Raw genomic sequence first — 12,355 nt, forward strand, 5'->3', positions numbered from 1 at the left:
TACCCAGCAGTAGCATAAAGGAAATAATTACTCTTAATTCTTTTGCTCTATCTCTGTTATCTTTCTAAATTACAGCATTGGTTGCCTAAAACTGCTTTCCTGTAGACTAAAGTCTTTTTTTGCATATTACAGTGACATTGTGTTTTTATCATGTAGATAGAATGGGTTGGTAATTTTCTTTTTCTGGCTTGGAAATGACTTCTACAAGTTTAACAGAGTTGCAGTTTGTGAACCTTTACTTTCAGAAGTGGCCTACTCTGCTTTGTGGAGTGAGCAAATTGTTTTAATGCTTGGCATGGCTGTACTCCTTTTGATGAAAGGGAGGGGAGAAAAGCTGTGGGGCTACTTTTGCTTCTGGTTTTCAATACTTGTTTATGTTATGGAGGAAAACAATTATGTGAGTGGAACAAGAGATTTTATTTATCTCTACAATGGGAAATACTTAGTTTTGAATCTTAACAGGTTGCTTCTTTTCTCTTTCAGACTGGTGCTAATGCTGATCTCTATTATAAAACATTCAGTGACCCTCTTTATCTTGCTCAGTTTAAAATGCTGAGAGACACATTATACTATATGAAAGGTATAGTATTTTTTTCAATTTGTCCTTCAGTATGTTTAGAATTCAAAGTGTTGTCAGCATTTTATTGAGTGCTTGAACTTAGGGGCTTGCATTTCCTGGGAACTCCATGTGTGCTGTAAAATTTGTATTTTGAAATGTTTCCACATAAAAAAAGTGCTATGGAAAGAAAAAAGTGTTAGTAGGTGGCATTTCAGTTTTCTCCTTACTGGTGGACTTTGATATGAAATTTATCTTTTAGGTAGGGGATTAACCTTATGAAATAATTCAATTTATAACAGCATTGGTTTTATATATGTTGGCATTCTGATACACTGACTCCTGTCCTTCTAGTATAATGTCATTTCCTTTTATTTCTTCAGACCTTCCCAACTCATTTGTGAAGGAAATCCATGATTTTGTGTTAGAACAATTCAACAGCAGCCAGTCAGAACTTCAGAAAATCCTCCATGATGTGGATCGGCTGCACCATGAGCTGAGCCCTTTAAAGCTGCGTTGCCAGGCCAATGCTGCCTGTGTGGATCTCATGGTCTGGGCTGTGAAAGATGAGCAAGGTAGAAAATGTCTTTGGTCTCTGGAATGTCTGTTGGTTTTTTTAAGTTGTAGAAATACGTACACCTTGTCTGAGAGCAGATGTTGCTCTGAGAAATATAAAATAAGTTTCAGTGAAATACTTTTTGCTATTAGAAATACGGAAGTAAAACATCCATCAAAAAGTTGACAGATGAGTTGGCAGCACTAGCTCTCTTTGGGGAATTGTAGTATAAGGACAGTGAAACTAAAACATTTTCTACATGGTTTTAGAAATTCCAGAAAGCACTGAATTTTCTGTGGACTAACAACAAATCATATAAACAAAGTTTTCTATTGGATTTTTTGTATAAGGTGCAGAAAACCTGTGCATCAAGTTATCAGAGAAGCTGCAGTCTAAAACCTCAAGCAAGGTCATCATTGCTCACTTGCCACTGCTGATTTGCTGTTTGCAGGTCTGTCTTTACAGTTTTTGACGTTATTATATAAGTGAGTGACAATCGGGGGAGTCTTACAGATTGCTAGAGAAACAGTTTCTTATTTGCTGTTTGTATTACCTTATATCATTGTGTTTTGTTTGGATTTTTGAGGTGTGATGTGAAAACTAGAACTATGGTAGAGCAGGAGGATTGTCTCAACTCACCTACTTCTTTAAGAATAACAAGATTTTTTAAATTCAGTATTTAATTTCAGAAGTACTTAGTTTCTTAGTGCATTACAAAAGCAGCTAAAATGCTGGAACTGCCAGATGACTGAGTTCTAAGACTAAGGCTTGGTTATTTTAATTTTAATCTCTTCTCATTGGTCACTTATTTGGTGTTACAAAGGTGCTGTTGTTCACCACATAGTAAATAGTAAATTATAAAGATTTGCTAAATGTTGGAACTTAAAATCATAGAATCATCATGGTTGGAAAGGTCCTTCAAATTCATCAAGTCCTACACCCCTGTAACCACTAAATCATCCCCAAAGTGCCACCTCTTACCCTTCCTTTAAATGCTCCTAAGGATGGAGCAAACTACCTCCCTGGGTGACCTGTTCCAGTAAACTTGTCCAGAAACTTGTTATTTTGGAGAATGTAGTTCACATCATGTAACTCCTGTGAAATCACCCCAGAAGTAAGCAGCAAAGGTTGACTGGAATGATGCACTCCAGGATAACCTAAAAAAATTAGAAGCTTGAATTGTCTCAATCTTCCATTAAAAATGGAATCCCTCAAAACTATGTATGGCATGCTTTGGCTTGGGGTTTTTTTGTATTGAGCTGAAGTTGCAAGCTCACAGTTGTAATAAAAGTTGTGCTGTTATGTTTTAATGTTCCTTCTTTTTCTTTTCTAGGGTCTAGGTCGTTTGTGTGAGAGGTTCCCTGTTGTGGTTCATTCTGTCAATCCTTCCTTGAGAGATTTCCTTGTGATACCTTCCCCAGTGCTCGTGAAACTTTACAAGTATCATAGCCAGTATCACACAGGTAAAGGCCATGGTCCAAAAAGCCATGCATTTCCAACCTGGGTGGCTTTTTGATGCCTTTGGGTATCTGGTGTTGTTATAGCTGTAGAGGGAAGTGGAGATGTGTTAGGGATGTTTTTGGAGGTGGGGAGGAGGAATGCAAATGAAATTCTGGTGGAAGTGTATCTAAGGACAAGCAGTGTATGTAGATGTGCTCTTCATCCTAGCAGCAATGTTGCTGTGCCTGTTCTGCAGTGGAGATGGTCTTATCTCAAGCACTTCTGTACTGAGTGAGATCACCAACAACTGCAGTGTGATACTGCAGTGTTCAAGGTTGCATTATGTGTGTCAGCCTCCTGCATTCAATTCAGACCAGTTTGCTTAGAGCTTTGTTCACATGGGCCCTGAAAAACCTCCAAGACAGAGATCCTACTATCTGAGCCAAAGCATAGTTATACTTATAGAGGAAGGAAATCTCATATCCAGTGGGAACCTCACTTTTTTTTACATTCTGGCTGTTCTGTCTCTTTCTCCCACAAAGCCTCCTTCTACCTCCTCAGTAACCTACTTCACACTTTGGAAGGCAGCTGTTAGGTCTGTGCAAAGCTGCCTTTTCTGAACAAGCCCATGCTCCTCAGACTCTCCATACAGGTCTCGTGCTCCAGCCCCATGACCATCTTGGTGGCATATGGCAATTTTTTTTGTTGCAGATTTAAATTGTAATATCAAAGTATGGTTTATGTAAAGAAAATACTCAATCTAAGCCACTTGCTAATGCAAAACCAGTATCTTAATGCTAAAGTTTAAAGTGAAATGAGAACTGAAGGTGACTAAATTTAGGAATATTTGTTTAGGAGTACTTTAATGCACTATTATCTTGCATAGTTAGTGACAACACATGCACTTTCACATTTCTTCAGTCTCAGCTGTAAAGTTTTGCACTCATTTATCAGCTATAACTGCCTGCCCAGAGTGCTTGGGGAAAAAAGGTATTTCAAATGGAGCTGATTTCATTCCTCTGTGTTCTTAGTAGGTGGCAATGACATCAAAATCAGTGTCACCAATGAGCATTCAGAGTCCACTCTCAATGTAATGCCTGGCAAGAAAAGTCAACCCTCCATGTACGAGCAGCTGCGGGACATTGCCATAGAAAATATCTGCAGGTAAGAGAGACACCTGCACTGTGATGGAACACAGTGTGTTTTATTTCCCTTGCAGAATATATTGACTGTTGGGAAGGTGGTGCTCTGAGGTGCTTTATGCTGCTTTAAAGGCTTTTTGACCATTTTTGTCATAACTTGCTTACTGCTTAGTTTATCATGTTGAGTGAATTCCTGTAACAGAAGGTTTGTTACGCTCTCAAAATGTGGACAATGTAATGATTGTTGTTCCCTTCTAGACAGCTACAGGGAGCTATAGAAAAAGCAAAAAGTTGATGACTAAGAGACAAGTTTCTAAAGCAGTGAATTTTTAATTTTCTGTATTGCACATCCCCATTATTTATTGTTGCTGGAGAAAGAAGCAGTAGAAATTCTGCTTACTTTTAAAAATACCTCTGCAGAATTGCTAGGCAATCAATTCTTCAGGATAAAATATTTTTCTCTTCTATCTGATGTGCATTTACAGTAGTAAAATGAAGTGCTTAATTCATCCTTTTTTATTGTTTGTTTTTTCCTCTGGCTGTTGAACCAAGTTTTCTGTTCCTTTTTTTTTTTTTTTTTAGGTGCTTGAAAGCTGGCTTGACTATAGATTCAGTGATTGTTGAAGCCTTTCTTGCTAGTTTATCCAACCGTCTGTACATCTCTCAGGAGAGTGATAAGTAAGTTGTCAGTCATCAAAAGTCATCAAACCTCCTACTCTCAGCTGTATCCTTCAGGCTTCAGCTACCTTTTGTGGCTTGTAACAGCTTCCCTCTTGTGGTGTTTGACTTACTTCACTTTTAAGACACTCCAAGAGGAGGTCCTATAGCAGCTGGTCCGACTGTCATGTCTTAATGTTGTGCAGATCACTCTTCACTGTTGTTTCTAGAATAGAGTGTTCATGGATTTAGTGTGGGTTTCTTGGATAGTGTGTTTGTGAGGGGTTTTCATTGTTTATTTTGAAAAATAACTCGTGCAAGTATACCTCTAATGTTAATGTTGGGAGTAGATGGGTGTATTTAGTGGCAATGCTGAAGGTGTTTGCGAGGTTTAGGTTTAATATATAAACTGTTTCTTACAGGAAATGTATCCATGCTCTGAGCTCTTGGTAACTGTTGAACATGTATGGTTTCTGTGTTTGTTTTTGTAACAGGGAAGCTCATTTAATTCCTGATCACACAATTCGAGCTCTGGGGCACATTGCAGTGGCACTGAGGGACACCCCAAAAATGATGGAACCCATCCTACAGATCTTGCAGCAGAAGTTTTGCCAACCACCTTCTCATCTTGATGTACTCATCATTGATCAGCTGGGCTGCTTGGTCATCACTGGAAATGTAAGGAAATAACTGGTGAAGCGAATGTAATTTCCTGATAGATTTCCTTTAGTTAAAAGGAAATATATTTTTAAATATGCATTTACAGTAGTTTTTAAAGATTTTTATTTTTTTAGACCACAGGTGTGGGCTTGTGCAGTATTCAGGTCAGTGAATACTGAAAAGAAAATGCTAACTTGTAATCTGTAAAATGCTGTCCCTCTAAAGAAGATCAGTCCCCACAGAAAATAATAAAAAAATAAATTAAAAAAAAAAGAAGCTGAATCTAAAGAAACGCCCTAAATGCAATGTTTCCTGAAGTTATTGAGAAGTTTATAAAATTGGTCTACATCTGAAATGGGTGCAGAATATCTTTTTTAATATCAGTAATTAACTTTAAATGTCCCTTAGGCACATACATTTAAAAGTATGGATTGCCTTCTTGATTTCTTTTGTGAAATTTGTGGAATTAAAATTGCCAGTGCACTGTGTGCTTCATGGGAGCTGAAGCTGTTGCTCAGGCTATGACTAGATACTTCTGAAGAACTTTCTAATACTTAGTGTGTTTTACAGAGTTGTTATTTAGAGAGATTGTATTCAATAAGCTCTATTTAGTGATTTATTTGTTTATTTTTTTTAAAGCATCATATTTACCAGGAGGTATGGAATCTGTTTCAGCAAATCAGTGTTAAAGCAAGCTCAGTTGTTTACTCTGCAACAAAAGACTGTAAGGATCATGGATACAGGTAACACTTAGTTGTGTCCCTTAAATGCATGAGTATTGTATCAAATATCCTTTATTCTACATCAGGGATTTTTACTTTTTCCCAGTGTAAGTTTTATGACAAGGTAATAAATAGTACTTTTATTTTTCCCTTGATGTTAGTGAGTAACCAGAATAATTAATCTTTTAGCCTACAAAACCTAATGAAGTTCCATTGGATTTTGTGCGTGTGTTTTGTTTTTTTTACATGAATCCCAGTACTTGTCAGGGATTAAATGTGAACCATTAGCAATTGAATTCTTTATTGTGTAAATATGCATTTTAATCTCTGTAATAATTAAAGAGTATCACTGACTTGTTGATAGTTAAGGTAGGCTGTGTATCTTTTATGTAGTGTAAGAGTAAATGAGAGGAGTATTTCAGTTAATATGTTTTAACATCTGTCTGACTCAATGCAGTCTCAGCTTTAACAACTGATACCAGTTCTGATTCTTTTGCTCATGAGTTTTCCCAGTCCAGGTACACAGTCCACAGCTGCTCTGTGTCCATTGCTCTGTCTGCTTCAGGAAAGTAATTTTGTTTTGGCCAGCATCATACATGAAAGCTTACAAATAGTTTTGATTGTGTTTTAATTATCAGTAAAAGTCATGTGCTGCTGTTCATAAAAATTAAACCCAACACTCCACCAGTCAGTGGTCTTATTACAAGAGCATTAAGAAGAAAGTACTGAAAATACAGAACTTTGAGCAATTGCTTATTCATAACTGTTCTTTCTTGCCAGACACTGTTCTTTAGCAGTCATTAATGCCCTGGCTAACATTGCTGCTAACATTCAAGGAGAACACCTTGTGGATGAGCTACTGATGAACTTACTGGAACTATTTGTTCAGCTTGGGCTAGAAGGGAAGAGAGCTAGTGAGAGAGCAAGTGAAAAAGGACCAGCACTGAAGGTGAGATACTCACTGCTTTTTAACTGTATGCAGCTGTGCATTTATATGGATGGCACTGCTAAGCATAGTCTTCTGTATGTTCTCTAAACTAAACCCACACCCTTAAGATGCACAGAACAAAATCACACTTCCTTAAACCTAAGAATAAATTCTGATCATGGAACTTGAGTGCTTAGAGTGCTTATCTATAATGCTATTCAAGCACCAAATGAATCTGTGTGAGATAAAGCAGTAGCATACCTATTATTCAGCTGGGACTGGTTCTGCATGAGCTTTAGTAGTGTCTGGAGTGTTGAGCTGCTAGAGGCAGAGCTGCAAAGACAAATATGGAACTCTGCTGAACCCCTCTTAGTAATTCCTGAAGTGTGACAGAATTCTAATTTTAGTAGTTGTAGAATCATAGGAAAACTTGGGTAGAAAGGGCCTAAGGAAGTCATTGAGTCCAACCTTTGGCTTTGAAATAGTCAGCTTATACCATCCTGATGAATCCTGAATTCCTGTTATGAGTGGGTGGATCTTTTCTTCCAAGGTCCGAGTTGATGCAGGCTTTTCTGTCTAGACTTACAGTGGAAATAGGGCAATGAGGTGAAAATAATAGTTAATTTTTCTGGTTTTAGGAGTGCTTTATTAAGAGAGCAAATTTATTCAAAAAACTGTACCTAAAAAATAGGAGACATGGACTTGATCTCAGAGGTCTTTTCCAGCCTCACTAAATATGTGATTCTGTGAGATTTGTCTCTTAGATTAATTTGGGTGATAGCAGTACTTTGCAGAAGAGTATACTTGAGTAGTTTTGCTTTAAAATAGATTTCTTTTAAAATCCAATTTTAAACTGTTATTTGTAAAGTTTAACACATTGGCCTGTGTCTATAAGAAGGCTGGGAGAGAAATATCTTCAAATGCTTCCTGAAATTCTGCAGGAGCAGTTTATATGCAGTTACATCATTTGCTTAAAATTCTCTGCTTGTTTTTCTTAAGCAAAGACTTTTTCACCTCAGTATTGGCTTTTCTTCTAATTTCAGTAAAGTATCCAGAGTACTCAATGTGCCTGTTCTATTTAAGAAGCAAACAAAAATCTGTCTTTCCCAAAATACCTTTGCCATCTTTGCTCTAAAATATACTCATAAACAAGCTGTTAACCTTGACTTTTGCTCTTGAGATACACGTTAACATTTGAAAAGCAAAATCTCATTGCTTTCTACTGATTAAAAATTGGAGCCTTCCTCAAGTTATGTTCCTCTTTAATCTTCAAATGCTGTAATTTCCTGGCATTCATGCACTTCTTAGGAGAAATTGTAAAAGCTCACAGTATTTGGTAATGATTTTAAATTTTAAAAAAATGCAGTTGTATATTTTAATAATTCAAATGTATTCATACTGGAGAGTTGTTTTTCTCAGAGATGCCATTTCCCTGCTATTTAGGGCAGATAGGTAACACTTCCTTTTGAAATAGGAACATTTTCTTAGTACTGAGGGGAACAATGTGTTTTCTTCTTAACTTTTCCCCCCTCCTATGCATGCTACATTTTAATAATGCTAAGTTCTTTATCTTTTCATGGGATGAGTGAACTGTTGGTAAATCCCTCTGAATAAATCTGTTTGCTTTGAAGATAGACTGCATTTCATCAGGTATGCCAACTCTTTCTCTTAAAAGGGGACTAGGACTTGTTTAGAATACACTTTTCATGAAGTCTGTGGTGAAACACTCTACAGATTACTCAGATTTTTTTAAACTACAGATTAGCAAACTGAATTGGTGAAAAACATTGTGACTGTTGCTTTAAAATGACACTTCTAAATTAGTTTCCACCCTCCTACTTTCAGGGATATTTTCCCACTGTTTCTGTTTTGGAATCACTATTGGAGACGAACTACTGCACTGACTTAAAGCTGCCTTCAAACAAACTGTGATTGATTTAACATGGATTTTAGCTAGGAGGCACTGTTTCTTTATTTCAAAGATGCTGATATCAGTTTTTCACTAGAACACTTTAGAATGTAGAATAAAAGCTTTTCTGAAGACTGGGTTACTTCATTTTGAAGAAGAGTTAAATTAGGTAGAACCACTGTACATGCTCTGCCCCAGAACAAAGGCAGTTTTTCCTTTGATAGTTTGCCTGTGTCCTTTGCTTCTCAGCATACCTTTTGATGGACTTAAATTTTCTTGCTAAACATAGAAATGCTTCAGTAGCTTGCTTGTTTGTTCTGGTTTAGACCAGTTTTTTCAACCATGCAAAAGTGGCTTTTTTGGGGGGAGGGAGGGTGGGGGATCAGAGAGCTCTTGCTGATAGTTAACACAAATGTCCCTATAGTATGCCCAGGGATAGAAAACATTGCATCTTCCACATCTTCAGTTCCATATATATTATCATAAAGAAGTTGATACTACATTTTTTGTCCCACTTTGTAAAACTGGGTTTTCTACAGTTTCCTCTCTTGGTGTCATGTGCTGGGTTCTAGTTATCTGGGTTAACTTGCATCTCTGACTCTGCAGCAGTTTGTCATGTGCAGTGAACTGTCCTGATGCAGGCAAAAAAATCCCAACCTTGCTCCAGTTGTTCCTACCCCTTGGGGTGACTTGAGTGCTGTTCTTTCATTCCCTTCAAAAATATTTAGGGGTCCATCTTTTGTTTAGCTTTACTTGGGATACTACAGGAAAGATAACTAAAATGTGTTTTACTTGGGTTGTATCGTTATTATTTCATCTGAAGACCATTTGCCTTTGTTTCTCCTTTTTTTTTTTTTTAAATTACTTTCCTTTGATTTATTCCACTTCATGCAAAGTTTGTACCCTGTTTATTGGTCTGCCTAGCCCTCCTCCCTGTGGGATCAGTGGTCTCTGTACCAGTCCTCTTGTATGGAAGAAGCTGGAAAGTTTTCTCCCTCCCATATCCAGTGTGGAGGGATCCAATGGGAGGCAGGGAAAGACTTTAGAGAGGATGTGTCTGTGAACACAGTATCTGTGCTATCATTTTTTTCCTTATTAGAGAAGGTGAGAGACAGTGTGGTGTGTGCACTGAGTGTTTCTGGTTATTAAGCACAATATTTGTTGAAGAGCAAAAATGCTTACTATATAGACTGTAATTTAAAAAGTAAATATGTGTTTTCCTTTTGCTGCTTTTATTTCCTTGGAAGAGGCTTCTCACTTTGCTTAAAAAAATTTCTTGAAAGTGGTGTCCATTTACAAACTTGCCATTTTTGGCTTAATTTGGTAGGAAAGTTATACTTGCTGTAAACAGTTGACACTGATCTGTGGCCACCTGTTCAATGTGACCATGTTTCTTGAAGTGTTTGAATGTGGTAACAGTGAATATTTTCCCTCTTTAGTTCAAAGCATAGAGTCTGACTTACAAATATAGAAGACCATGTTGTGAAAGGGGAAACATCCCTTCAGTAGCCTGTGAGGAGCCACCTGAAAGGCCTTGCTGAAAGGCTCCTGGGTGAGCCCTTTCCTGTGGATTCCTGGGGTACTCTTGGGCCATCATGTGTGTATTTGTTGAAAAGATAGCAGAGTTGTAATTAGCAATGTATATTTTCATTTGCATAGACAGTAGGAATGTTTGATATTTGAAATATGACTTGTAGGAGGTATTTTAGAAATGTTTTTGTATATGTTTTGATAACTTACTTTTTCTTTCTCAGGCATCCAGCAGTGCAGGCAATCTGGGTGTGCTTATTCCTGTTATTGCTGTGGTGAGTATCCAGTGATTGGGTTATTACAAACAGGATTTTTTTTTTACATGTATGTAAGGTTTGTGCTGTATCATGATCATTTGGTTAACTACTGCATAAGTAAGCAGCCAAGAGATGTGGTAGTATTGTATGAAATAGTATTTCTTGCTCTTAGAGGGGAGGGCACGTTTGTCTCACAATGACTTCTCTCTCAAAATAGTTAATCTTTTGTGATTGGGAGTTAGATTGCTTCTAGTCATGAATTCAAGAAATAAATTAGCTAAATAAAATCACTGGCCAGAATTCTTTGAATTGTGTTTAGCATGCATTGTGATAAACAGCACATATCTGTGGCCTGAGGATAGAAGTGAGAAACAAAAGTTAACAGAAACAGAGTTAAAAATATGTCTTTGTTTGGCAGCAGTGAGAAAGGAGGAAGGAGGGAAAGGAAGTATCATGTATCTTCTGAAACTGGAATTGTCTGTCATGCTAAAAGCATTTTAAGAAATGTGCAAGGACACTGATGTCTATTTCAGACTCATTTATTTTTATGTTTATTTGGTTTTGGCCTCTGGTAGCAACATTTTCTGAGGGAAAAACATTCTTTAAACTTAGTATAACTGCTAATTCAGTCAAAAATTGGTGTGCAACCATTCTAGATCTCCAACCAAAAATTTAATACATCAAAACAAGCCTAAACTTACTGGGGGGCAAAAAACTATTATGACACTTTCTTCCTTCTTGAAGTTGTACATAGTTGTAGTAGGCAGTGTGTACTTGCAACTTGCTCATACTGCACATCCATGAACAAGCAGGAAAAAATGAATTCATTTAATACTTGGCCCTCAGAAACCTCTTTACTGAAGCTTTTCAAAGAGAAAATTAGCACCAGTTAAAGATCAAAGAACTTTCCTTCTCCTGTCTCTTCCTTCGGTTTCCAACATAAGCTCTTCCTGAATTCACAAGGGCCAGATCCTAGCTTGGCAGAAGATATCTGTTTACAGATGTCTTGGATGGATGTTATTCAACAGCTGCTCATTTTTTAATAAACTACCTAGTTCTGTGTTGACAGAGAGGTTTTAGTAGCTAGTATTTTCTAGCTGTCATTTATGCCAGCACTGATTTTAGTGAAAGCAGAGTGATTCCTTTTATATTGAGAAAAGATTAGTGCTTGATTTACTGTAAAATCTGTTGAAGTACTTCTCTGCTTCAGTTTTTTCACTGATGATAGAGTTGTTCTGAGTAGCTGGGTATAACTGTATTTTTCTTAACTAATGTGACCTTTAAATGGAATCAGATAATGCCAGATTCTGAAGCAAGAGTTAATGGTTACATTATGGTTGTTGAAGCAAATATTTGTCTTTCTTGCACAATGTATGAAGATCATGAGTTTTGAGCAGTAGCTGCTTTGCTTTTTTGCTTGACTTCTTTCCCTTGAATAATTCCTGTTACTCAGGCCTCGAACCCTCTGTGTTTCAGATGCTTCAGCTCATTTAGTCAGTGATCAAGTAATTCAGTCTAGGGCATGAATATTTAATATTTTGAATATGCTTTTCTTTTTAATACAGGATAAAAAATAAAATGTGGATATGAATTATGATTTCTGCTGTGACCCTTTAGTACTGAAAATTGTTCCCCACATGGTGGGCTTATAAGTAAACACAATGTGAGACAGGACTAGAGGGAGACATCTGAGCTTCCTATTCACTACCAGCTTTTCATCACCCTTTGTCATCTAATACTGACTTTTCACTGGCTGTCATGTTAAAAATCTTTGTCTATGGAGTAAATAATTGTAGTAGAAGCCAAATTACAAATAGCATTTTATAAAAGCAAAATGAGATCAGTAAGTTAAACTTAATATTGGAAAACACCTTTCTAAGAATTTATAAACCTGAAAATAATAGTTTATAGCTTGATTTGCATATCTTGCTAAGATGAAATAAATTTATAGTATGACTGCATTTAGATGGATACAATTTTTGATACATGAAAAAATAA

At 36.8% G+C, this 12,355-nt stretch overlaps 1 protein-coding gene across 2 annotated transcripts in view; it reads left to right on the forward strand.

Moving 5' to 3' along the window:
• PI4KA (phosphatidylinositol 4-kinase alpha) overlaps window positions 1-12,355 on the forward strand; it is a 57,243-nt gene that overhangs the window by 9,339 nt on the left and 35,549 nt on the right. Inside the window, exons 10-19 of one of the 2 annotated variants that reach the window (XM_030460723.1) lie at window positions 484-580; window positions 940-1,131; window positions 1,463-1,563; window positions 2,446-2,575; window positions 3,587-3,716; window positions 4,277-4,372; window positions 4,846-5,029; window positions 5,651-5,754; window positions 6,514-6,682; window positions 10,325-10,375. In XM_030460723.1, the coding sequence (XP_030316583.1) occupies window positions 484-580; window positions 940-1,131; window positions 1,463-1,563; window positions 2,446-2,575; window positions 3,587-3,716; window positions 4,277-4,372; window positions 4,846-5,029; window positions 5,651-5,754; window positions 6,514-6,682; window positions 10,325-10,375 (1,254 nt within the window). Of the gene's footprint in view, window positions 1-483; window positions 581-939; window positions 1,132-1,462; window positions 1,564-2,445; window positions 2,576-3,583; window positions 3,717-4,276; window positions 4,373-4,845; window positions 5,030-5,650; window positions 5,755-6,513; window positions 6,683-10,324; window positions 10,376-12,355 lie in introns of both variants that reach the window. The other variant, XM_030460722.1, reaches the window with a different exon arrangement.

The sequence above is a fragment of the Calypte anna genome, chromosome 15 (assembly GCF_003957555.1).
Source record: "Calypte anna isolate BGI_N300 chromosome 15, bCalAnn1_v1.p, whole genome shotgun sequence".
NCBI lineage: Eukaryota > Metazoa > Chordata > Aves > Apodiformes > Trochilidae > Calypte > Calypte anna.